At 48.0% G+C, this 26,274-nt stretch overlaps 2 protein-coding genes across 5 annotated transcripts; one reads left to right on the forward strand and one right to left on the reverse strand.

Moving 5' to 3' along the window:
• Positions 1–1,687: 1,687 nt before the first annotated feature.
• On the reverse strand, positions 1,688–13,401 carry COPS3 (COP9 signalosome subunit 3). 4 transcript variants are annotated; one of them, XM_058849471.1, is made up of 12 exons: positions 13,244–13,401; positions 10,344–10,473; positions 9,364–9,476; positions 9,211–9,260; positions 8,268–8,360; positions 7,391–7,570; positions 6,317–6,457; positions 5,122–5,295; positions 4,211–4,297; positions 3,798–3,911; positions 3,162–3,242; positions 1,788–2,843 (listed from the first exon to the last, which is right to left on the reverse strand). In XM_058849471.1, the coding sequence occupies exons 1-12, from the start codon at positions 13,296–13,298 to the stop codon at positions 2,790–2,792; spliced, it is 1,272 nt and encodes a 423-aa protein (XP_058705454.1). In that variant the 5' UTR covers positions 13,299–13,401; the 3' UTR covers positions 1,788–2,789. The 4 variants fall into 4 exon arrangements, with proteins under 4 accessions (XP_058705456.1, XP_058705454.1, XP_058705455.1 ...); XM_058849472.1 differs by lacking the exon at positions 13,244–13,401 and adding an exon at positions 11,068–11,997; XM_058849473.1 differs by lacking the exon at positions 7,391–7,570 and having other exon boundaries at positions 1,688–2,843.
• Positions 13,402–15,007: 1,606 nt separating this feature from the next.
• NT5M (5',3'-nucleotidase, mitochondrial) lies at positions 15,008–22,632 on the forward strand. The gene is made up of 5 exons (XM_058849491.1): positions 15,008–15,924; positions 18,590–18,690; positions 19,043–19,103; positions 19,418–19,532; positions 19,684–22,632. Exons 1-5 carry the CDS (start codon positions 15,661–15,663, stop codon positions 19,839–19,841), a joined length of 699 nt encoding a protein of 232 aa, XP_058705474.1. The 5' UTR covers positions 15,008–15,660; the 3' UTR covers positions 19,842–22,632.
• The last annotated feature ends 3,642 nt before the right edge of the window (positions 22,633–26,274 follow it).

Here is a 26,274-nt window from a genome sequence, read left to right on the forward strand (position 1 = left end):
TGGGGCTCCTCAGTGGCACGAAAACAGGAATGGGGGTTGTACACAAACAACTTCCAACCATTCCTTCTCAGAAACATTTCAAAATCTCAGTGACTGGCCTAGAGACCCCTCCTGTGGCTATGATCTGCAGCTGCACATCTAACACTGCCTTCAGAAGTGCATTTTGTGTCTTTGCTTATTAAAATGCATCAAAATTGGAGTCAGATATCGAAGCATGCACTCAGAATTCCCTGGACACATCTTGTGACCGTATACGATGGGAAGAAACAGCCACGGGACCTCTGAGAGTCCAATTTGGGAGCAGCACAGCACGCAGTGTTCCTAGATTTGAGCAAAAGTCCTTCCCTGCAGTAAATACAAATTAAAACCAGAAAGCCCAAGTGTTCTCAAAGCCCTGCAGCTGACCACAGCCCAGACAATTAGTTCCAAGACTTAAAAGGAACTGCTTCATTAAAAATCTGACTTAATTTCAGCGCTATCTCAAGATATGCAGATGCCAGACCATGTGTGATTATCAAACTAGGACTTAAAAGCCCTTCCCTGGAGCACTTTTGGTGAATGCTTTATCTACTGATTCTACAGGTGGGACCTGACTTTGAATTTATAACAGAATTCAGACATTAACAGCACAACTATCCACCCCAGAAAAGGAATCTCAGCAGTTCTCTAAAATTTGCTCTCTTAAAAATCAGATACATAATGGAATATATCACTTGAAACTATTGCACAGCTATTTTTGCCATCCTTTTGATGTGAGCAAGGATTTGTTTTATCTACTTCAGTCAAGAAAAAAGAAGATAAAAATCTAGAGCTATTTACCAGCTGCACAGATTAGTTTCCTTCTAATTCCACAGCTGGAAAACTATCCTGCAGCTCTCAACAGGTAAATCCACGCTCACTAATAGGAACTAGTAATGTAAAAATGGACATTCCTGGATTTTTTCCAACTCCATGACAACATCCTGAATACATTCTTCCCTGGCAAGGGAGCCAGTGGCAAGGAGAGTTGAGCCAGGCACATTTCTGGATGGGTGGGGTTTGGGGTCAGTTGTTTGCAGTCCCTTCTGTGAGTGCCACACGTGGTAGTAACAACCACCCTTTTTTGGGCTCCAGCACAGCATCGCTAATTACTCATTTAACACTTCCATGGGACCAGGGGGGAAAATGGTGTATGTTCAGCATTAAAATCACAGCAGGATTAATTAGGATAAAAACCTTCAAAATCATAGATCTCTTCTAGTTACAAGACCCATAAGGCGATTTATGAACAACCCTATGATTTTGCCTAAAGATCAAAGTTGTCCCAGTGGAATTCTCTCTGGCAGGAAGTGATGAGCTGCTCACACTATGGACCTCCACTGTGTTCAATACTAAACTGCTATTTTATACTTTTAAAAACATCCTTCATCACCAACCACAACCTGGGACACCTCTCTTCACCAGAAAGCAGCACCCTGCTGTCACAGAGGCTCTGCTAGACTTGACACCGGTTTTAAATGAAAACCCCATTTCTGTATCAACACTGGAAGCACAAATCGAATATTTTCAACCACAGGTGACCTCAATACATACAAACTTCACACAGCAAGAGCCAGGAATGCTCAGCTACCACTTGGAAACAAGCTGGTAGGGTAGCAGGAGCAAACAGCTCCTGGTCAGGTGTTTGAGTAGGAAGCAGAGCTTCTCGTTTTCTGACTTGATGACAGGTTTATTTCTGCCTGACAGGAAGGTGTTTGAACAGTGAGAATCTTCAGATACAAGAGAATGACAGAAAATTAAACAGCCTATTGATTTAAGGGGTGAAGCACTTTTAAAAAATCCAATAACAAAGTTTTAAAGTTTAAAATAGTAAATTAAAAAACAGGTACCATTCCAACATGTTATAGCTGAATAAAATCCTGCACTTTGAGAGCTGTATAGAATTCTATTTATGTTCCATGCAGAAATGCTGGTTTCCACCAAGGAAGCTATCAGCCTGTTGAATACCTTCATGCCATTTGCAGAGCAACAAACAAATTTCTTTCAGTGTAAACAACTTCCTGTCTAGAATCCTCCAGAACACCAACATTTCCCAAATATCCTTTTGTTTAGGTCTAATAAATTTCATCTAAGAGCAAATAATATTAGCAGATATTTTGTACCAGAAACTTAAAATCATAAACAGCTGTCATGTATGTTTTCCATATATGATTCCTACTGTGCAGCAAACTTCCTCACAAGGACATGTGATATCCTCATCCTTTTGGGAAGAACAGTTCTTATTTCCTCATTTAACAGCTACACGGGGCATATGCAAATTCTCTACATTATGATTTGCTTCAACTCCACCCTTCTGCCCCCACCACACATATGATAAATCTGCTCTTTGAGCCACCTTTACATACAGAATAATGAACCAATAATTATCTTATAAGTGAACCAACACTAGTTTGTATTCTTCCCTGAATAACACTTCTTGTTTTGCAGAAGAGGACTGCTACAGAAACACGGCAACATTCAAACCCTTTAAAACAAAAGGTAGATTATTTAATGCATTAACAATGTTAATCTGAAGATAAATAAATCCACAACAGACTTTCAAGTTTCTTTTGAGATTTCCTTTTTCTTTGCAGAGAATATTTCTGATATTATACAGTACTGAGAGGGTGTTCTTTTATTTTCTTAATGTCCAGGTGAAAAGCAAAGCTCAGTTCTCTCTGCTCTCTTCGTGGAACTCCTCAATGCCCTGTTCCAGGCGTGATTCTTTCATAAGCTTTTACTTGAAAGCGGAGTGGTGAGCAACATTAATTTCAAGAATAACTGGATGGTTTGGTCCCTGAGTCATCTTCTTGAGAGCCCATACTCTGAAAGGGAGAGAGTTAGTTCTGTTCAGAAACAGGTCTGCAGGCTTAAGAAAGACAGTTCTTTGAAGTGAACAGGCAGGAAAATAAAGTGCCTATGAAATAACATGCACTTAATTTTCTCGTTGAAATCACTGCAGGATCAATGAGGAAAAAGCACTTTCAAAAATAATAAATTATCTTTATGATGTGTTATGATGTTTATGCACATATTATTAATAATGTGTAATAACAACACTGTGAATACTGACATTCAGTACAACATACTCACCACACTGAATCAATCTCTTACATACTCTTACAAGACATTAAATCCATTACCTTCTGCACAAACTGAGGGTTCACAGTGATCTCTTGATCCATGGCTTTCAGTCGTTCATCGAGCTCTATACATTTCAGCATCTTAAAAATATGTATGAAATTGATTACTTTGTCCAGCTTGTACCTGATCTTCAGAACGTTTCATGGTTGTACCATGTAGAACAAATAACTTTGCCACCACTACAGTTCCACATCAAAATGTTCCCATCCTTCACCTCCCAAACAAAAGTGTCAGACCATTTTTTATTCCCTTCATTTGATCCCTGTCTTCCTAACAGCCCTTTTTAAGGCCACTGAGTCTCATGAGGCTCAACCACCTTAACCTACAGGCAGGTTATTGAGAGCCAATTGAAGCAATCCCTGAAGTTTAAAACTCTAAAAACAATCCTTCTAATCTATTCAAGGACCTTCCCATCACCAATAGCAGTCAGTCTCCTGAAACAGCTCAATATGTGTAGGGAACACACTGACAGACAGTATTAATCCAAAGCCCATGAAAATACTGTGGAATAGTCAAATAATGATTTACAGTCCTCACTCTCTATATCTAAGTTACGACACTGGCTTCTGCCAGCAGCTCTCTGATTACAGACTAAGGTTCTTTGGTAAGAATTTCAAAAGCAGGAAGAGATTTACCTCCTGATCAATGTTATGAAGCATAGCTGGATTGTTATATTTTTCAGGATTATCATGGAAACAGACCATACCATCTTTCTGATTAATACTTGCAAAGATTTCACCATCTTCTATCTGAAATGACAGAGGGTTTAACAGAAGTTATCACCAAGAACAGAATTTCAGGTAACTACAACACACAGACTCTTTGTGGAATTGTCTTTAACTTGGTTGCTTTTATTTCCCACAGGTTCCCAAAAACACAACTCAAGCCTTATCTTACATGGAGAATAGCTTTTTAGATTTTTTTGAAAAGTGTCAACAGCACAGCAGACTTCCAGCATTTCCTCCACCCTGAAAAATAGCTGCTCAGGATGTGTACTGCCAACCCAAACATTAATTTTGGGATAGTTTAACCAAGTCAGAGGTCTTACCATGTGGAGGACGTATTTTTCTGCTTCTTGGGGCCCCGACAGCTGCACTCGACTTGCCATGTCTTGTAATGACAATGTTAAAAATGTCTGAAATTTATAAAGTTTTAAAGTGTTAAAACTAGATGTTAAAGATTTTCCCCTTGATGCTTCATGGCCTATGTAACCTATCAGACTGTGGAAGTCTGATGGGAAGGAACAAGTAGAACACACAATTATTAAAGGGCTCATGAAAGTGAGTCAGTTCTTCCTCCAGACATTAATTTGTTACACTGAGCACGTATGGAGTCATTACTCATTCCTGCAATTTTACACCAGACACTCCTGACCATGTCCAACCTCTTTCTCTCACCTTTTTATACAAAAAAGGTGACTCTCCACCCCTCAAATTTCCTTCAAGAGATGAAAATATAAAGCTCCTTGTAAGATTTTTTTCCTACTACAAATATCATTTGAGCTTGCCAAAACAGCAGCTTTCCCCAATCACTTTTCAGGACTGATCTGAACTCTCAGCAGAAGGAGCAAATCACTTCAGTGCTTCTGTTTCTCCTTTTATTTCAGATACTTCCAAAATCTGTCCTATTCACTCACTCTTTTCTATGGAAGTGGCCTGTAAAGTTCAGTTTTCCTATTTTTTTGATAGGGATGAAGGTCACTGGGTTGCAGTGCTCACTTTTTTGATTAGCTACAAAAACCTCATGGGCAAACCCCCCTGACAGATTGAATCACCTTTTAAATAATGCATAAGCAGCCAACTGATTTGTTCTCCTATACAGGGCGTTCTAGTCTCCTTTGTTTCAGACACAAATCTCAGTTCCAGTAATTTCTCTGCCACGTTACTGTTATCATTTAGCTCTAAATTGAATATATTTCAGAAATACACTCTTAGAGGAAAACTGCCCAGTTTTTCTTACCTTGGTTAGCCTCTGAATATTCTTTTTGTAGAGGGATGACAAGCATTGCTTAACCAGCCCCATATTGTTATCTCTTGTGAAAGTTTCACTGTGTTTGTTCACCAGATTTCGAAGCTCCGAGGGTTTATTGGTTGAATAAACTTGTGCTAATTCATGGTAAGCATTGCTAAGAGGCTGCAATTAGAAAAATGAGAACCCTTCTTAAAGAACACAGTGTTCATCCAGCCTCACAAAGCCTATTCAGTGCTCCAATATTAGAAGTTATGCAGGCATTGAAATAAATTTAAGTAGCTTGGGCATTTCTCTTAAAAAAGACAGAGTGCCCATACATGCCTTTATGGCAATGACAGACCCTCATACACTAAATCTGTATTACTGCATAATATTTACTTAATAAACATCATTCCAGGACATCTGTGTGACAGTTTTACTTACAGCAGTGTGAAAAAACTCTCTCAACTGACCAGCTGAGTTTGAGTAAGTATTGCCAGTAACTGCCCATCCATTATATTTGTTCTGTCCTCTAAGACATCCATCCTTGACCACACTGGGTCACAGCATTGACAGCAGAGGGTGAAACAAGTTCACCTAAACTACCTTAAAGTTTTCAGCTTGTTTGTTAGATTCTGAAGTTAGAATAATTTTGGTCACAAATCAACAAGCCCAGTGTTAAAAAGAACTAACTTTTAGAAATGTGTTACTTAGGATCAGAACTCTCTCAGTTTCAGTTTTGTCTCCCACCCTATACCTCATAATCTGAATGCTTACAGACTCCAAACTCACAGTTTTTTCAGAAGATTTTATTCTTTAAAAAGCTTGGGTTTGGGAATGGACTGTTTAACATTTTGTGCTTCAATCAGATGAGGTTAACAGGTCAAATCTTCTCATAATGGCACTGCTGCTTGAAAGCCAATTGAATCTGAGTATTTTTTAAATTCTAACATAAAAAGCTATAAAGGAATGTGCAGTATCAGCCAAAGGAATATTGATTAGCACTATTCAACACCAAAGTTTTCCCAAATTTTAAAAACCCGTATCACTGACATCATGCAATCATAGAATGGTTTGGGTTGGAAGGGACCTTCAAGTTCACCTCACTCCAAATCCCTGCCATGGACAGGGACACCTTCCACTGTTACACATTTACAAATTCAGATTTGTTGATCTATTATTTAGATGCATTTGCAATACTTACCTTAATGAATCTACCAACTATCTGGGAAGTGTATTTTGGTAGCTGCTGAACTTTACCAAGTAGTATCAAAGAAACTAGGATATACTTTTTATATGATTCCAACATAATATGACTGACTGCCATTGCTGGAGTAGTTATTGCCTAAACAAGAGAAAGAAAGGGAACAGAAATTTAGTCTGCTTACTGGTAGATCCTGGCAGCTACTGCATGAGCAAGAAACTCAATTTCAAGCTGCATGGAGAAAGAATACAGTGACATATGAAATTCTCCTTTGAGCGCTGAAGCTTAACTAACTTCTGTCAAAATTAATTATCCAGACATACGCAAAAAAAGGGAGACTTTATACAAGCTACTCAAAACATATCACATTAGAGTGGTGCCTGTCTTAAAATAGACCTGCTCAGATAAAATGAAAACTTCCTTCTTTGGAATATATCTAAAGTTGTACCAGAAATCACCTGTATCTACTTGTGAACCCAGATTTACATAGATCCTCAAAGAGGTTTTATAAAGCTATTACATTATCAGAGGTCTGCAGAATATGGAAAAGGGATTTTAGTTCACTATGATACTGGAACTATTAATGAGCTGACCCTAGTTTACAAAAAAGAAAAATGTTACACCAATTTGTTTTGCACATTTCACAGCACTTCCCTCATATACAAAGTTTTCCCAATTTTACTATTTTTATTTCCTTCCCAGATAAAGCAAAACCAGCAAATATTATAACAGCCTTGAAGAAGCAAAACTCCTCTCATTTAGTAGCAAAGGCCTTAGCAAAACCACTGGACTATTTTTTAAGGACACAAAACTGTGTGTCAGCCTGCGACCTGTTTCTGTGCTGCAGTTTTAAGCAGGCAGCTGAAAAATATTTATAGTGAGATAAATTTAACATCACCCTTTGAACTGCACAGCTTTCTGGTGCAAAGAGGCTGTGAGAGACTTTCTTAAAGGAAAACACCTCCAAAGACAGTTTGCTTGTGCCAGTTCAAAAGTGCTGTGTTTTCTCAGCACTGTTACACATCTACTTTTGCCTTTCCAGAGGTCACATTTCATAATTTCATTTCAAGTTACCTGTTCATAAAAGTAGAGTGCTCTTTCAAAGTTCTTTAGCCCAGTGTATATCATCCCACCATAGTAGTAGTAACATAAAAAGTGCTTCGCATCATATGCCCCATTCTCTTTACAAATATCCATCATGTCCACATCTAGATACGGGAGGGCAGGTTTAAAGCATTTTGCTAACAAACAGAGCTACAAGAAAATAAATCAAGTTTTCATAAATTAGCCATTTCCATTCAAGTTTCCATGAGAAGGAATTGAAACTAAATTAATTAGTACTACTGCATAAATATCACTCTCCCCTGAGTTAAAAAACAGAGCATGTCAGTAGTAGAGTAACACAGGTTGAAAATCTTTAACACAGACTATGAACTGTTATAAAATTATCTGACTTCTAAAGAAAATAAACTCTGACAGAGCTCCAGGACTGCCAGACTACTGTGCTGGCAGCACTAAATATTGCTCTAAACATTCCTGCCTGACCCTTAATCCCAGGAGCCAAGAATGAGACAGAAATACAAATCCAGGCCAAAGACACCGAGACAAACATGTCTTGTCAGACTTGAGCAGACAGTAGCTGGATATTACATTGATACTACCTAAGATAAGTTCAGAAGGGATGTCAAAGGAATTTCTGAAGTCATCAACAAAATCAAAGATCTGAGGACATGCACTGAACACTTAAAATTAGTAATTAATCTGTGTATCACATTTTGATTTAATTTCAGTGTATCGTATTATTTACTAGTAGAAAAAAAACAAGCCAAACAAAAATCCAGTTGAAAATCCATTCTCACACTACAATATGTGAACATGCATTTCCTTGAAGATATATAGGCATTTTATAAGCTTTTTTTTTTCTCACAAAAAGCCCTTCTGATCCCCTTACCTGGCAGAGATCTGCATGTATTGAGGTCAGCTGGTTTGTGTTCATCTGCATCTTGTCTATGGCTTGTCTGAGAATGCTAATTCCTCGCAGGGGCTGTCAGAAATTACATCTCTTTCAGATAATTTCTCATAGATGGCAGCACATTGGATCTTATGTTGACACTTACAAATGAAAAATAACACTAATTGACAGGTTCCATTAAGTAATAGTTAACTTGAGGTTCCCTTTTTGTAGAATATCGCAGTGTCTTGGAAAATAAAGTTAACCTTGGCTATACAACTTCTCCTGATAAAGTCATCAATTCTGCTCCACAAAGCTGATCTCACCAGGAATACAGTAATCTGTGTCAATAAGAAAACCTTCCTTGACTGCATCTAAACTCCCAACAAATACTAAAGACAAGGTTCTCACTTCAGTCCATTTAGAGGTAGAGATCAAATCTGGTCTGTCTCAGGCTAGACTTCACCCAAGTGGCCTGGAAAAGTCAGGATTTTAGCAACAAAGCCACTGGTCAAATATTTCTTAATCAAGTTTCCTGTACATTTTAAGGCATTTCATTAAGAACATTATATAACACCAGTGAGAATAACACTGAAACTAAAATCACTGACTCACCAGTGTTAATAACCCCTGCAGCTCTCTCCTCTACTCATGCACACATCGTCTGAAGAACATTCTTGGTACCAGAGATCTCAATTTTGTGTGGGAGAACATGTTTTTAGGTGACTTTTCTCCCCGCAAAATTATCTTCCTTAGGTTTTCCTTAGAGAAATCTTAGAATTTTGAGTTTGGTTCATTACCTTTCAGTAAACTTTAAACAAAAAGAGCTGCACAGAAACACTTGGTGTGAAGTTAGTGGCAAATATGGAGTAAGAGGCTGGTAACACCCCCTTTAAGCCTCGGGTATGGAGTAGCTTATTTGTACTAGATGATACTTGCTCACCTGTTTTCTCTCCACAAGGGCATTTGTTAACTGGTGGCACAGGCCAGCAACTAAACACAGTAAAAAACAAACAAAAAAAAACCACCTCAGTGAAAAATCAGTATTACCAAACTATCCAAAAATAAATCAAGTCTGCAATTAGGCTTAACTTACAAGTGTCTGTTGCATATCTAATGTGTTCTCCATTGCAAGTGCTGATAAAAAGCTGCACCTGTGAGAATAACGTTTCGAAGTCAGGGATGCTGGGCATAGAAAACTTCACAAACCTGAAATAAAGAAACAAAAGGTTTAGCATTTATTGCTTGGAGATTCATACAAAAGATTCATTTTCACTGCTAAGTCTCTGCATGTAGGTGCTTGCAAACAAATCCAAAGTGCTTATGAGACATGGCACAGGATTTCCCCCGTAGCTGCACAACAACACCTGAAAACACCTTTCTGTGAACAATATAATTCTCAATTTAGTGCAAACTACAATGGCAAAGAGCACTTTCAGTATTATCACTATTTTGTTTCAAAAGAGCAGTAGAACAAGTACTAGAATTCTGATCTTTTCCTTAAAAGATAATTTAAAAACAGCAGTGGAACCTGCAGATAGTTCACTTGAAGTCAGATATAGCCAGCTTGAACTTCAAGACTAAATATCTACTTTAGGTCAGCACCCCCAAGGCAACTCAAGTTTTATCTTAAACTCCAGACAGCAGCAAAACCCTCAGTGCTGTCTAAAGACAAACACACAAGACCCACAATAAAAGCCTGGTTTTTACTGGAAAAAAACGTCTTGCTCCATGCTTACAGTTCAATGTATTAATGCCCTGAAAATAAAGTTTTAAAAGCTCATTCTCTTTTTGCTGAACACATATGGAAAAACACCTATCATGGAATCCCAGAATGGTTTGGGTTGGAAGGGAGCTTAAAGCCCATCCAGTTCCAATCCCTGCCATGGGCAGGGACACTTTCCACTGTCCCAGGTTGCTCCAAGCCTTGTCCAGCCTGGCCTTGGACACTTCCAGGGATCCAGGGGCAGCCACAGCTTCTCTTGTGCCAGTGCCAGAACAAAACACTTTGCCTGGCTGATAGTTCAGCTCATTGCCTGAAGTTTTAAGATTTAATTAAAAGCAAGCAACACTTACAAGACAGCAAGAACACCTAGTGAGTGTTCCTGTACATCCAGGGCACCGAGCACTGTATCCAGATGGGAAAGATTTTTTGCTAGCAGCTCTCCACTTTTATTGATCAGTTCACAAAGCTGGGTCATTTGCCCTGAAAAACAAAAAGCATTGTTGTCAAAGCCTAATTAGAGAACATTCGACCTTTCCTACACTTCATTATAGCCTGCTTCCCCATGTACCCTCAGGAAATAATAGTATTACCAGAAGTTTTAATTTTCTTTAATAACACAGGCATTAATTTTCTATCCACCACATGTTTCGCTTTTTTAATAAAACAAATACCGAGCTTGTTCCTTGCTGGTCCTCAAGCACTCAAGTATTTTTTTTAAGTAGACATTAAATTTACAACTAAGTACCTACAACAAAAGTATTTAAAAACTTGTCCTTAAGTTTACTTTGTATAATTAAAGCTACAATGCTATTCTATATGTTGTGAGCTATGAATATAGCATGAAAAATGACTACTTTGAATGAGGAAGGTATGGTAAGCCCCCAAATTCTTATAAAGAAAGCAGATCCATTCCCATGAACTGCTTTCAAACTCTTCCTCCCCCACAATTAATTGAATGAATTCAACGTCCTTCTGAAGCAGAGTATTGTTTCAAGCAGAGTATTGTTTCAAGCAGAGTATTGTTTCAATGTTCAATCCTTGCAGATTAGAGAGAAAAAACAGAGGTTCTCTCACCCTTAACAAAAGTCTTCATAAAACGAGGAATAGTGCCTCCATTCAGAAAGATTTACATTACCCTCAGGTCTCTGCCTTTTTCCTTTGAGAATGAAAAAGCTGGAAAGTTTTAGCAATGCAATGTTAGCTCTGAAGTGACAGAGGGATCAGAAGTTCCAAATGGGGGACCAGAGCCCAGAAACTCGCCTCCAAAACTATTCCCCTCCATATGGAATAAAAAAATAAAAGCTATAAGCATGGGAAGGAATGGGGCTTGTAAAACCCTCTGTGTTTTGATAACGGTGCTCAGGCACTGCAAACCTCTAGTTCTGGTGTCCTCCCTATTCCAGAAAAACACCCCTCCTACAGTTGTATCACTTAGCATTCCCTAAAAAAACAAAACAAAAAAATAATACAAACCCCAAACAGACTCTGAGCAAACTGGTCTAGTGGAGGACGTCCCTGTCCATGGAAAGGGATGGAAAGAGATGGCCTTTGAGGTTTCTTCCAACCCAAACCATTCTGGGATTCTGCGACCTAATCTTCTACACACACATACATCCAACAACTTTACAATCTAAGCAGAAATTCCAGTACCAGGCCCAACTAAATGTCCCTTTCAGTCACCTCCCAGGTGGCCAAATGACAGTCAGAAACCACCACAAGTACGCACATTGCTCCTGAGTGCTCTCACATCCTGAGCCTGTCTGGCTCTGGATTTACTCTCACAGAATCCCAGAATGGCTTGGATTGGAAGGGACTTCAAAGTTCCTCTCATCCCAAACCTCAGCCATGGACAGGGATACCTCCCACTATCCCAGGTTGCTCCAAGCTCTGTCCAACCTGGCCTCGGACACTTCCAGGGATCCAGGGACAGCCACAACTTCTCTGGGAATTCTATGCCAGGGCCTCCCCACCCTCACAGGGAAGAATTCTTTCCTAATATCCAATCTAACTTTACTTTTTTGTTATTATGAGGCCATTCCCCCTTTCCTGTCCCTCCAGGCCCTTATAAATCCTCATCTTTCCTGTAGCCCCATCCAGATACTGGAATGCCACAATTAGACCATCCCAGAGCCTTCTCTTTTCAATCCAGAATTTTCTCAGCCTTTCCTCATATCTCCATCCCTCCAATTATCTTGGTGGCCTCATCTGGACTTGCTCCAACAGGTCCATGGAGATCTTCTCACAGAGAACATTTCCCTGGCTCACCCCTAATGGGAGAAGTTCCATAAAGCCAACCAGTCTCCCCTTGAGCTTTCTGCATCCCCAAAACTCTGTGATAGAAAGTTCTCCAGCTCAACTACAGGAGAACAAAGATCCATCTTCCATCTGGTTTGTACTCACACCTTGCTGATATAAATTGTCTCTAAAGTAGAAATACTCGGTATCTATTAAGCAAAACCAGAGTAAGAGAAAGCTGGAGCTCAACCCAAGAACTGTCAGAGATAAAACCTGGGGCCATGGTGGGAAAAAACAATTTTTCATCAGCTTCTGGGAGGAAACATCCCAGGCAGAGACCAGTCAGAACACATCTCACAGAGCATCAACACAGAGAGAAAGTTCAAGAACCAGGAAACGCTGCGCCCACACACAGTAAAATTAGAAGTCTGGCAGTGAAACTAAGGAATTCTAACTGTGGTGATTAAAACCCTTTGTGGACACGTGGTTAGTCTCAGATCTGTCACACAGTGGTGGGGCGGGACTCTGTTCACACTCTGCTTGGGAATGCAGAGCACGGACACTTGGACAATTCAGAAATATAGTTTAAACCACACTTATCATAACCTGCCCGTTTATTACGGAGGTGACAGGCTGGGCCACACAATCCCAGTTAAAGCCTTAGCGATGCTCGCTCCTCCCCCTTTTTTAAAGGCTCAGATTTGGCAGGATCAGCGGTGCGGGTTCCACTACCGAAACCACTCCCTGGGAGAAGCACGGAGCTCCGTGAGAGTACCACTGGCCCCTATGGCCCTGTCGCACCGCCGGGATCCCTTCGGGGCTGCCCCGAATTCACCGCGGGACTGCAGCACCCCGGACCCGCGCCTGACGGAGCGCCGTGCGAGCGGGCAGGCCCCGGCCCGCCGCCCCGACACCCGCGCGGTTTGACGACCTCCTTCGGTCTCCGCCGTCCTCCCTCGGCCCCGCGGGCCCGCCCCGTCCTCCCGGTGCCCCCGGCCGGCCCCGTTCCCCTCACCCTGGGCCGAGAGCTGCCGGACGCTGTTGACGAACTGCTCCAGGGCCGACGCCATCTTGGCGGCTCGCGCCGCGGCCGCGCGCGCTGAGGGGCGGGGCGGGGGAGCGGCGCGCGCCGGGAGCCGCCGCCCGCCGCCCGCCAATGAGCGGCCGCCGCGGGAGCCGCGCGACGCCCGCCGCCCGCGCGCCACTTCCGCCGCCTCTCGCGAGAAGCGCGGTCGCTATGGCAACCGCCGGCCCCGCGTCAGGGGCGCGGGAGGGGCCGTGACTCAGCAGCGCCGGAGGGGGGGCGGTGGTGACGTCGTGGCGCGTCACCACTGCGCGCCACCGGGGACCCCCGCGACACGGGGCCCTCGCGACACGCGGGCCCGTGTGACACGCAGGGACCCCTGCGACATGGGGACCCCTGCGACATGGGGACCCCTGCGGTATGGGGACCCCAGCGACACTCGGCCATCCGTGACACCGGGCCCTCCCCGACACGGGTGGCCGGCGCGGGGCAGGGGCTGAAGCCCACACGAATGGCTGCCCTGCACCAGCAGAGGTTTAATCCCTTTTGTCCCCTCTGACGGGGACTCAATGTGGTGGCTGTTGTCTGATTGCCTGGAATGCTTGCTCTGGTATCAGGGAATGGGATTTGAATCCCTCAGGTTAATACATGGATCTGTATTTTCCGTCCCTCGGGAGCTGAAGCAGTGTGTTCAGTATCCATGAAGATGATGGAAGCCTGAGCATAGATCACAGAATCATAAAATATCCAGAGCTGGAAGGGACGCACAGGGATCATCCAGTCCAACCCCTGTCCCTGCACGGGACAAGCCCGAGATCCCACCCTGTGCCTGAGAGCATTATCCAAATGCTCCTTCAGCTCTCTCAGGCTTGGTGCCCTGACCACTGCCCTGGGGAGCCATAAATTTGCATGTATTCCCTCCCTGCTTAGTCAGGAACATCCAGCTGTGTCGAAATCCCATTCCTTGCAGGAAGCAAAGTGCCTGCGGTGCAAGTGAAAGCACAACACAGACCTGAACTTGACACATTCCCCTCCCAGCCTCAGCTGAGATCACCATCGTGTCCAGTCACTTCTTCCCTCCGTGACCTTCCCCAGGTCACCCCATCCCAACAGCAAATTTGCCCTCTCTGTGAAACAAGGGCAATACATTCCACTTGAAAACATTCTGGACTTGAAAAATTAAATATTTTGGAACCTTATTATTGCTGTATAAATAAATTTTTTATTTCCCGGCTCAGCGGTTGCCTAATCCTGTCAGTATCACTTGGAGAACTCCCTCTTTTTCATCAGTTTTAACCCCCAAAGTGTTTTTGAGCAGATCTTTGGTGTCTCTGGTCAGAACATCGAGCCCTTCTTGGTGCTTCTTTGGGGTCCGGGGATTGGCTTTTAAGGGTTCCTGTCACTCGTGGGGACAGAGTTATCACACGGCGCAAGAACGGCCAGAAACGAGCGCATTTTACGCAGAAAATCACCATCGTACGAGTGCCCCCAGATACACCCACCACCTCTGCAGGCAGGGACGGGCATGGGGATGGAGCGGGCGGGGAGACCGGGCATCCCAAAGACTGACAGCGAGGGAAACTGAGGCAGGGAAGGAGGCAGGGGAAGGGCAGCGGGGCTGGGGCAGCCTTAAGGCGGGCGGGCGGCGCGGAGCCGCTGCGCTGTCGCAGGGCGCTTGTGCCGCTTTAAGGCGGTGCCGGCGCTCCGGGCTCGGCAGGCACCGGGAAGAGGAACTGGGCTTTGCACTGCCGGGTCGGGGCGAGCTCCGCGCCGGGCTCCGGCCCCGCTGCCCCCGCTGCCCTCCCGCCGCCGCTCCGCGCTCGCTGCCGGGGAGGGATGGGGCGGGCAGGGGGAGGACGCGCTGGGGGCCAGGACGAGCCTTTGCATCCCCCCCTGCGCCCCCCGGTAGCCCCTCTGCTCCCCCTCTTGCATCCCCCCGCCGCTCCTTCCTTCTGCTGCAAAGGGATGCGCTTGACAGGGCTGCCCGCTGGCTCGGTGCGTGCTTGAAATAGAGACTCCATTCTTTGCTTGGAGAGCCCTCCTAGCCCCTGCTCTGAGCCCCCTATCCCTTTCCCCAAGCCCCCCATCTGCTTCCTCGAGGCCCCATCCCCTGCTCCAAGCCCCATCCCCTTCCTCAAGCTCCCCAGTCCCTTCCTTGAGCCCCTATCCCATTCCTCGAGCCCCCATCCCCTGCTCCAAGCCCCATTCCCTGTCCCAAGCTTCCATCCCCTTCCCTGAGCTCCCTACTCTGAGCCCCCCATCCCTTTCCTTGAGCCCCCATTCCCTGCCCCAAACCCCTATCCCCTGCCCTGAACCTGCTTTCCTGAGCCTCTCATTCCCTCCCCTGAGCCCCCTTCCCCAAATCCCCTATTTTCTGCCCCGGAGCCCCCCATCCCCTGCTCTCTACAATGATTTTGCTGAGCTGCTTCCTGCACCTGCGGCCCCGGCGCTGCAGCCCCTTGGCCGGGCTGGGCAGGGGGCTCGGCCCCGCAGCGGGGCCCCGCAGGGCTCTGCGGGTGCTGGTGGACATGGACGGGGTGCTGGCTGACTTCGAGGGAGGCTTCCTCAAGAAATTCAGGGCCAGGTACCCCGACAAGCCCTACATTGCCCTGGAGGACCGGAGGGGCTTCTGGGTGTCGGAGCAGTACGGGCGCCTGGGACCCGAGCTGAGTGTGAGTTGTGCTTCCCCCAGCTCCATGCATGGGCTTGCTTTGGCCAGAGCTTGGCTCTCAGGGACCCTGTGACCCCCAGGTCATGGGGGCAGCGCTGGGGAGGGCTGTGGGGGCCACCAAAAAGCTCCCATGAAAGCACAGGAACACAGGAGGGCTTCCAGCGGTGCATCTTTCCCCAGAAACCCAGCTTTTCTTGTGCACATCTGTGTTTTTCTTAGAATCCTGGAATGGGTTGGGTTGATAAGGACCTTAAAGGCCATCTCATTCCAACCCCCTGCCGTGGGGAGGGATATCTTCCACTAGACCAGGCTGATCAGATGGCCTTGTGGGCTTTTCCTCTGCATGCTTGGACAGAGACAGATGCAAGGAAAGGGGGTATTTCAAAACATCTGTCTTGAAATATCCCAGCTTATATAGCTGTGTTTTTCTAGCACTGATTTGGCCACATGGATTGGTACCATTCCTAGATGGATTATTTATCTCCCCAAGAGCAATATGAGGGGTGGGATGCAGCAGAGCAGTTCAGAACAAACCATGCAATTGATGCTTCATTTGAGGGCTTACTTAAAATTAAAACAACCTAAGCCCTCCCATGCCAGAAATTATTATATTCAGTTTAATAATTAAAGCTTAAAAGCAGAAGCTGTCTCTCCATTGTAATTTATCATTCAGCAACAGGCTGACTGCTGCAGAGAGTTGTTTTCTGCCTCTACAAGTTTCCCATCCCAGTGGATTTTTGTGGTCTCATCCATGGACTGCAGTTGCACTGGCTGAAATGTGTTATGGCAAATAAAAGTGTTCCTGTTGTTAGGGGTATGATGGTTACAGGGAAAGGAGTGGGAATAAGGTCCAGGGCTCTGCCATGGGCAAAGTCCTAAACAACTTGATGAGCTGAAGGAATAAAGTGTTGTTTCTGGCTGGGAATGGTGAAAGGGAAGTGCAGGACATCATTTGTGCAGTAAAGCAGCTGCTCAAAGTTTGGCAGGGGTAACACATGATAACAATTTTTTTCTTTCTTGATCGTAACTACTTTGGATGTGTTAAATGAAGTGAGCTCATCTCGTGTCTGCTGTGATCATGTAAAACCACCAAAACCTCAGGCTGAACAAGCAGCAAAACTTGCACAGAATGACCTCAGGGCAGTTCTGGTTTTCCCTGTGGTTTCAGGGCAGGGCTAAAGTGAGTGGGTGCTGCGCTATGGCTTCAGTTGAGCCATTCCAGTCTCTGACCAGAGAGCACCACTGACCTGCTTCAGGGACCAGAAAATAGGAGCCAAAGAGTCCAACGAGCTGCAGGTCCCAGCTCTGAAAGGGAGAAAGTTCAGCAATGCACTGAGCACACAGGAAGGATGGAGAGCCCTGGACAGGCAGGGAAATTCCTTATGGGGATTGAGGTTCTGTCCTGGCACCTGGTGAGATTCCCAGCCTGGGGGATTTTTCCATCTGCTGGGTAGCATGCTGGTTGTGGTGCCACAGGGAATTTTTCTGGCTCTGGGAGTGTTCTCTGGGCATTTTCCTCAAGTTGAGCTTAGTTCTTCCCTCCTCAAGCTTGATTGCAAAATGCTTTTTGACATAATTGGAAGTGGGATAGCTGCGGAAGTGCTGCTGTAAGAAAACACTTCAGTGCAGTTTGAAGTGCTCTGCTGCACGAGGCTGTGTCTCTCAGGTGTCTCTCGTGCAACTACAGACAACATCTTAAAACATCACTACTCCCCAGTCTGAGGCAGAGCAACCTGAGTTTGAATGTTTGAATGTGGCAAACTTTTACACTGGTTGTTCTTGCCATGGAGCCTGGAGGCATTTCTGCATCTGCAGCTCCTCAGCTACATCACAACTCTGGGGCTGGGCTGCTTCTGCTTCTTCCCAGCTCTCCTCCCCTAGGACATGGTGTTTGTGCAAAATAATTACTTTCCTTGGCACCTGACAAGCTGTTAACCTGTTTGAGGCAGAGCAGGGGCTGCTATTCCTTTGAGCTGTGCTGGACCCATTGCAGGCAGCTCCTGGACTCTGCTCTCACCCCAAGGTTTTGCTCCCTGTGGTCTCCTCTCTGTTCTCCCTGTACCATACCAGTGTACAGGCTGCTGTCCTGGATGTTGTGCTTCAAATCCTTGCCTGGAGATACTTTATTTGCCTGCTAGTCCTTGTCCAGGCATCCCTGAGGAAGAGCATCTGCACTCATTGTGACATGTGGTTCATCCTGTAATGTACTTTCTCCTGGGAGAGCAGCCTGGCTGCTATTTTAAGTGATCTCATGGAGACAAATAGGCCAGACAGTATCTGTGCCTGAACAGCATCATGGTAGAGCAGGGCCACTAGGCCACGTTAGCTGGATCCACATGGATCCATCCCTTTGGATGGGTTTGCTTTGGATCTGGATAATCTCTGGTGTTTGGCCTCACAGGAACATGCTGCTCCGTGTCTGGGGCTTCAGAGGCAAAACCGAGCCTGTTCCAGAGCATCTCCAATCTGAATTGTATGGGGTGGGTGCAGGTTGGCAGGTGGGGAGCAGAGGCACCCACAGAGACAAGGGGAGTGAGCAGGAGGGGACCGGAGCTGGTGCTCCCACTGTTCTCCCTGACCGATCCTCTGTCCTAGCAAAGGGTGAGGAGAACGCACACGCAGGAAAAATTGCAAGAAGTGCAGTAACTGCTTGCTTTTCCTCACAGGAGAAAGCCATCAGCATCTGGGAATCCAAGAACTTCTTCATTGAGCTGGACCCTCTCCCTGGGGCTGTGGAAGCTGTGAAGCAAATGGCAAATTTGGCAGAGTGAGTATGAACCTGCCCATGGTGTGTGGGGATGGACAGAGGAGCAGCTGCGGCTTCACATCCACCTCTTGGCAGAAGTGCTGGTACAATAACAGCATTAAAAATAAATATCTCCTAGCCATCAGGGAAGGGAGGGGAGAGAGGGAGCAGTCACCTAGAACATTTTTGCTTCAGCTCTCTGCTCCCAGCAAAGGCTGTGAAAAGGCGAACACGATTGTGCTGTGGGATTTTGTGAGATGGGGGATTAATGTCTTAAATCTGTTTGATCTTTGTGTGGTGGAGGGTTGGCTCTGGGCTGCTGCCTGCTCTGGCCCAGAATGACACTCTGGCCCTGTTTTTCTCCTCGTGGCAGCACTGACGTGTTCATCTGCACGAGCCCGATCAAGAAGTACCGGTACTGCCCTTACGAGAAGGTGAGCAAATCTCAGCTCCCCCTCCCATCCACGCTGCCCCGTGGAAGGTGTCTGACTCCTGGCTGTAAAATGTACCTGTTCCATCCATTTGCATGCACTGAGGCTCTTGGTCTTAGTCTTTCATCATGACATCAAAAGCTGCTTGGCTTTCAAAGAACTTTTACTCCAGCAGCATCCAAATCCATCCCATTAATGAACTTATTAAGAGAGATATCCTCCTTGTGTGGGGGCCAGGGCTGCTTCCACTCCACCAAGCACCCTCTGCCCCATCCATCAGCCTTCCCTGAGCTCACCAGCCATCTCTTGCCTTCCAGTATGCCTGGGTGGAGAAGCACTTTGGCCCTGAATTTCTTGAGCAGATTGTTTTGACACGAGATAAGACGGTGGTTTCTGCTGATCTGCTTATAGACGACAGACCTGATATAACAGGTAAGAGCTGAGGGGTGAAGGAGGCAGCCAGGGATGGGTGTTGGTCTTTCCGTGTTGTTTGGGTTTTGTAACTTTGGGGTCTTCATGTTGGGGTAAAATCAACTTCAGTGTCTCAGAGTTCTCCAGACCACTGACCTTCTTTTCTTTGCAGGGGCAGAGCAGAACCCCACCTGGGAGCACGTGCTCTTCACTGCCTGCCACAACAAGCACCTGCAGCTGAAGCCCCCCAGCCGCCGGCTGCACTCCTGGTCTGATGACTGGAAGGCCATTCTGGACAGCAAACGCCTCCCACCCGGCCAGGCTACCTAAACATCAGCCCCCATGGCCACCCAGGGCTGCAGCCACCTGCCTGTGTCCGTGTGGAGTCCTGCTGAAGGCCAGAAACACGGATGGACAGACAGACAGATGCTGTTTCTGCTGCAGAGAGGAGGAGGAGGGTGAGCTGAAGCACCAGAGTCACCTGGACTTGAAAAACAGATCCCAGCCCATCCCTGCCACAAGGGAGCAACAGCAGGATTGTGCCTGTGGACCTGACAGCCTGGCTGGAGGGCATTTCCCACTGGCTCCTGGGGTCTTTGTGCTGCATCTGCACCTCCCACAGGGCCAGCCCAGCGTTTCTGATGGACAAGGTCACCCTCAGCGTGTCACTGCCCTTGCCTGGTGCACTGCATGGCACAGACCAGCTCTCCATCCTCCCTCTGCGTCATGGTCAGGGATTGTGCATCTGGTTTGTTTAGTCCTTGCAAGGCTTCATTCCAAGGATCTGCCTCAGGAGGTCCTTCCCACTGGCAGTGCCTGGGTCTGGGGAGAGGGGTGGCTGGAAGGGCAGGGAGAGCAGGCAGGTGCTGTGCAGCTCCCTGTGCTGGGGTTTTGTTGGTGGAGGATTGTCACAAACACATCCATGGATGCTGTCTGCAGTTCTCACATACTGCAAGGGAAGGTGTTGGGGGGATGTTGCTACTAAAGGCTTGGGGAGCTGGTTTCAGCCAGGGTAGAGTTGATTTTCTTCACACAAAATATAGCCCCATACAAGCCACTATGAAAAAAATTAACTCTACCCTGGCCAAAAGCAGCATGGCAGCCCATGAGAGGTGCCCACGAGCTGCATCACAGGGTAGTTTGTTCTGCAGCTCCACCGTGGTCCCAGCCCTGGATGTCTGGGGACAGAGTGTGCTTCCAGCCCCACTACCCTGGCTCTGGGCCCCTGCAGAGAGGTGTTCAGTGCCTGGCTGGTGCAAAGGGCTCACAGCACACGCAGCTGCACCAGCCACCTCTGCCAGGGTACAGTGCCGGGGCTGCTCAGCTCTGGGAGCATCCAGTGCTGCTGGGAAGCTGCAGTTGGCCACCAAAAAGTGAGGGTTTAGACCAAGGGGCAGCTCCAAGGGGGATGTTTCTGGCATAGCTGTGCCCACAGCCCCTTCCTGCCTTGTTTGTCTCATTTTTGCTTCACCAAGCCCACACCAGTCCAGCCTTGAACTTCAGTGACCTGTCTGGCATAACAAAAGTGCTGCTGCTCCTGCTCCTGGCCTCAGAGAGATATCCCAGCTGCTGGGAGAGCCTGGCATCCCCTCCCTGCCTGTGGGACTGCCACAGGGCAGCCACAGCCTGGCTGTCCCGAGTGGGAGCTGGTGCTGGCCCAGCCCAGGCAAAGCCCCAGGGATGAGCTGTGTTAGGATGAGCTGCTGACACCATAGAGGCTATCACACCCCACTGCTGTGTGTCCCCACGCTGTCCAGGATCCCACTGCCCTCCTGGCCCAAGGACTTGGTGGCTGCAGCAGTAAAATTCCCCACTTGGACACACAGCCCCACAGGCAGGGGTGGCAGCCAGGGTTTGGCTGGAGTTTGCCACCCTGCACTCCATACTCACACCTGTGGTTTGCCTCTCCCCTCTCCTGTTCATCAACAAAAGTACATGAACGTAAAGCGACACAACCAACAAATAATGGAATTCAGCAGAGGCAGCCAGACCCCTCCTGTATCCAGGAGCTGGAGGGGTTCTGAAGTTGGTGCTTTGGAACTTGTGCCTTCCCTGGTTGTTGCAGGGCTAGGGATGGGGCCTGTGTCAACTTGGGGCTTGCCCTGTTTCTTGGGATGGGAGTTTACAAAGTCAGCATGGTTGATCCAAGGCAGTGGGACTTACATACCACAAGCATGCTTTTTTTCTTTCTATTTTTTTTTTCTTTTTTTTTTCCTGTTTAAACCACTGTGTGCTGCTCTGGGTGGTAGGTTTGGTTTGGAGGGGTTTATTTGGGACATCCAGCTGCCTGAGGTGCAGCCTTCTGGCCAAGAGCTGCCTTGGCTGGAGGGTTTGCAAGCTGGGAACTGGGACAGCGTGGGAGCACCATGGGCTGCTGCTGAACATCAGGAACCCCTTGGCTCCACCAGAACTCCACTGGCTGTTGGCCTCTCTGTGCAGCCAGGGTGACTTCATGGGGTCCAAGCTGATTTTTTTCTAATGGTACCATGTAAATATGAGCTGCCCAAGCTCCCCAGAGCCTTCTCCCTGCTCACTGAGCCAAAACAAGCTGGCACTTTGCTCCAGCAGCTGCCCCATCCTGTCATCTTCCCCTGAGGCTGGGGCAGACCCGAGGGATGTGGCTCTCTGGGGCCAGCAGGATTTTTCCCTGTGGTGAGATGTGATGCCAGAGAGACCATGTGGCTTCACACCAACTATACTTGAAAGCAGAGCTGGAGTTTCTCATGCCTGAGGCTCCAACTCCATGCACAGAGATCCTGAGCTGGTAGCTGGACTCTTTGCTCCCACACTCGGGACCGGGAGGTGATTGGCTCATTCGTTGTTCAAGCCTGTCTGTGTCCAGCTGAGATACACAGAGCTTTTATTTTTGAATATACATCTAATAAACCCGAGGCAAATGAGGAGCACTGCAATAAACACTGGGTTGTTTGGCATCCAGCTGCCTAGAAATGGAGTTTGGGGTTTGAAATTTCCCAGCCGTGGCTCTGTGTGGGGATAGGGGAGTTTCACCTCCAGTTTTGGGAATGTCACCTTGTCCAGAAAACCTGGAACCAGCCCTGCTGCTCTGGCAGTGCCATCACCCTGTGGGCAGAAATAAAGCCAAGGGGTGGTTTTGGGTGGAGTTCATCTTCCTAAAGATCTTTTATAATAAATAGAGCTGTGAAGTCTATGTCCTGTTGGGCCACAGAGCAGAAGCTATAAAAAGGGCTGGGGCTATCAAGGGCTGGCTCTCTGTGGAATTTTATGCCTTTTCCATCACTGCTGGCTGCTCCACATCCACACACCCAGGTTGTGAGGTGTCTGTGGACTCCCCTGCCTGCTGTGGGGCTGTGCCATGAGAATCCTTGTGCATGACCAGAACTTGCATGCTGTGAGCAATGCCATAGCCCAGCTGGACACACGGGACCAGAGCCAGGGAGGGAGGACTGTGGGACCATCCTAGCAGGGATGGGAAAATCAGAATCACAGGACAGAACCTGACTGTGTGCTCCTTGTGGACATGACACAAGGTGTTACCAGGATCACATCTGTGAGCTGGAGGTGTAGTCCTGCTGGAGCTGGGACACCAAGGGACTCCTGGCCAGCACAGAGACAAGGTGATTCAGCTGCCAGCTCAAACAGCACCACCTGCACTGGGTGCACACCTCCCCAGGACGCTGCTGTGGGGCCCATAAAGCTGTTCCAGGGCTGGTTTAGCAACGAGCACCTCTCTGCCCTTCTGGCTGCTTTTTGGGGCTTCCTGGCAGCAAGTGTTGGGCCACAGCTCCTCCTCCATCCCCACTACCCTCACCCAGCTCCCCAGAGGAGACACCGTCCTTCCCTGGCCCAGGGATGGAGGCAGAGGGTTTGACATCAGCTCTGCCCTGACCTGGGGCTGCTGGATGGTGGCACTGGGACCAGGGTCATGATTGCAGTAGAAGATGGGGCGAGTTGGAGGGATGGAATCCTGATGTAGCATGATGAACTCCAGGTTTGCAGCTGTGTCTGTTCTTCCACGCTTTCCTCTATTTTTTTTTTCCCCTTGAAAAGACTCAGATTGCAGATATCACATAGATTCCAGATGATAACCAGTTTCCAAAGCAGTCAGAGGCAGAGAGGAGGGGTAAGGAGATGGTAGTGCTCTGGCCCTGAGCACAGGGCAGTGCTCAAAGCCCGTGCTGGTGGGAACCTTTGCACCCTTCCCATGGGCAGGAGCTGCTGGACAAATGTGCAAACACCCACCCCCCTCAGGGCAGTCGCACCTGAAAGCATCCCCAGCCCAAGCTGGACCAAGGTAGCAGACCCTGGCAGCGAGGGATGCTCGGCCCTGGATCCTCGGAAGCAGTCAGCAGTCGCCATGCGGGTGCTCATTAGCTCGTTCTCACGTTGGCCACTGCCCAAATAACTCCGAGCGGTGTGAAATCCCAGCGGAGCGGAGAGCCAGGAATGCAGGGGCCAAGCGGGGCCAGCCCTGACGCAAGGGCAGCGGGTGGTGCGGGACAAAGGCAGGGCAGGGGACGGGGCGAGGGAGGATGAATCACACAAATACGCAGGAGAAGGAGCGGAGGAAGCCATGGAGCAGCTGGAGGCAGCTGGATGGGGCTTTGCTCCTGCCACCGTGCCCACATTCAGGAGAGGAGCAGGGCGGTGCCTCAGGGTCACTGCCGGTGCCAGGCTTTGGAGCCCGGTGGTGCCAGCGCAGTGTGGGCAGGACATCCGTGTGGCTGGAAGAGGAATATCCACTAGAGGGGACTGTGTGATCGCGTGTGGGAGCTGCCAGCCTGTGCTCAGCACCGTGTGCCAGCCCTCCTTCCAGCCCAGTTATCCCAGCCCAGGCTCCCATGCCCTCTGCATCCCTCCCGCCCGAGGCAGATCACCGGGACCAGCCGATGAACCAGGGGGTACCGAGGGGCAGCTGCAGGCGCCAGGAAAATCAGAGAATCGAGGAATGGTTTGGGCTGGAAGGGATCTTAAAAACCACCAGCTCATTGGAACCCACTGCCATGGGTAGGGACACCTTCAACTATTCCAGGTTGCTCCAAGAGCCATCCAACCTGGCCTTGGACACTTCTGAGGATGGGGAATTGTGCTGGGATGGCCTCTACCAGCTGCTGAGCCTCCTCCCAACCACTTGCTCTCTCTCCAGCTGGATGGGACAGAGAATGGAATGGGCAAAAACACGAACTTGTGGGTTAGAAGATGAACTAGGCAACCTATAGGGTCTGTATAGAAAATATCCATGGAAAAATCACAGGCTGAAGGCCCCTGACAGCCCAGGACATCTCTCCTTTCCCTGCTTGGCTCTGGCCCTGCTTCCCCCTGGGACCCTACAGCTCTCCCAGGGCTGAGATTGCTCATCCTGCCCCTGAAAGCCTGAAATCCCCAAAAGAGCTGGAACGTGACTTTGCCTCTTCCTTTTGCTCACCCTGAAGCTGGAGCCCATTTTGGGGAGCAGAGTGGGGGCAGATCTCCCAGTGGGGAGGACAGGGGGACTGGGGTGGTTCCTGATGGGTTTTGCTTGCCCTTCCATTCTCCCCCAACACCATGATATTATTTCACTCCTGGTTGGATTAATGGGATTTGCTTCTCAGTTTGTGCACAGGGACTTGAGTAATGCACTCCCCAGAGAGAAATCAACTTCCCTTGCCCCAGCAGTGCTGGGGAGGCCAGACCAGAGCCCACATGATAGGCTCACTGGCTTTCTCCTGTCCTTCAAGGCTCCACACACATTAAGCCCGTCCTCTTGGCAACAATCTTGCAAAATGTTTATTTGTGACTATGTTAACAAACATGCTTGGGGAACATGTTGTATTCAGACGTGAGCATGCCACCTTCTCCCTGCCTCCCTGGGCCAGGACTGTGGGCAGTGAGGGGCCAGGGCTCAGAGCTGCCAAAATCCAGCTGACGCTGCACTCGGAGCACCGCCGGGACCAGCAACCCCGAGCACGAGGCCACCTCGCCTGCTGTTCCCACCAACCACCAAACCTGCCAGCAACATCCCACCAATGCCTTTTTCCTGGAGGTTCCCAGCTCATGGCTTTTTCCTGGAGGTCCCCAGCTCATGGATGCAGCTGGGGGAAGGGTCTGACCACGACCTCATAGAACCCTGGTGTCCTGCAGCCAGAGGGACGTGGACACAAGGGCTCCAGGGATCCTGTCCAGCTCTGTAAACACCCGTCATAGGGGAGGGCACTGGTGTCAGGCCACACCATGGGCAGAGACCAGTGGAGCTGAGCTTGCACACCCCACAGCCTCCCTGAGCTCATCCCTATCCCTCACCTGTCCAGTTCTCCTCAGCTGGTGGGTGCCAGCAATGATCCTGGGAGGAAGGTGCCCTGGAGAAACGGTGCTGCTCCTTTCCCAGAACAGACTCACCCTGAACACATGTTATTTTAAACTCTAACTTGCCAGATTTGAGGTGAACTTGCCTTGGCTGTGTCTGGGTCCAATACCCCATGTCCCTGAATCTGCTTTCAGCATCTCCAGGTAACCAGGGCTGGAGCTGGGTCTGTTTTTCTGAGATCCAGGGGAGGGAGATGAACAGCAATTACTGAAGGGCTGTAGTTCAGGTACTGGGTGAGAGCACTTGAGAATCTATGGAGCTGTAATCAAGCCTGTGAGCCCCTGTGTGCCCATGGCATTTTTCCTTTGTGCCATCCCAGTGGGAGCCTCAGCAGGGCAGCACCTGTGCTGCCTTCACATCCATCTCATGAGTCACCTTGGGGATGGCTTCAAGACACCAGAGGGCTCAGGGAAAATCCCAAAAGAGCTGGGAAATACACTG

The sequence above is a fragment of the Poecile atricapillus genome, chromosome 14, assembly GCF_030490865.1.
Source record: "Poecile atricapillus isolate bPoeAtr1 chromosome 14, bPoeAtr1.hap1, whole genome shotgun sequence".
NCBI classification, from domain to species: domain Eukaryota; kingdom Metazoa; phylum Chordata; class Aves; order Passeriformes; family Paridae; genus Poecile; species Poecile atricapillus.

What these genes read in the sequence shown, in the direction of transcription:
- NT5M (XM_058849491.1), top strand. Translation starts at nt 15,661, where the DNA reads ATGATTTTGCTGAGCTGCTTCCTGCACCTGCGGCCCCGGCGCTGCAGC. An exon ending in GCCTGGGACCCGAGCTGAGT is followed by an intron (nt 15,925 to 18,589) that starts GTGAGTTGTGCT and finishes TTTTCCTCACAG; the next exon opens with GAGAAAGCCATCAGCATCTG. An exon ending in CAAATGGCAAATTTGGCAGA is followed by an intron (nt 18,691 to 19,042) that starts GTGAGTATGAAC and finishes TCCTCGTGGCAG; the next exon opens with CACTGACGTGTTCATCTGCA.
- COPS3 (XM_058849471.1), bottom strand. Translation starts at nt 13,298, where the DNA reads ATGGCGTCGGCCCTGGAGCAGTTCGTCAACAGCGTCCGGCAGCTCTCG. An exon ending in CCCTTGTGGAGAGAAAACAG is followed by an intron (nt 8,361 to 9,210) that starts GTGAGCAAGTAT and finishes AATTTCTGACAG; the next exon opens with CCCCTGCGAGGAATTAGCAT. An exon ending in TAGTTGGTAGATTCATTAAG is followed by an intron (nt 5,296 to 6,316) that starts GTAAGTATTGCA and finishes TTCTAATTGCAG; the next exon opens with CCTCTTAGCAATGCTTACCA.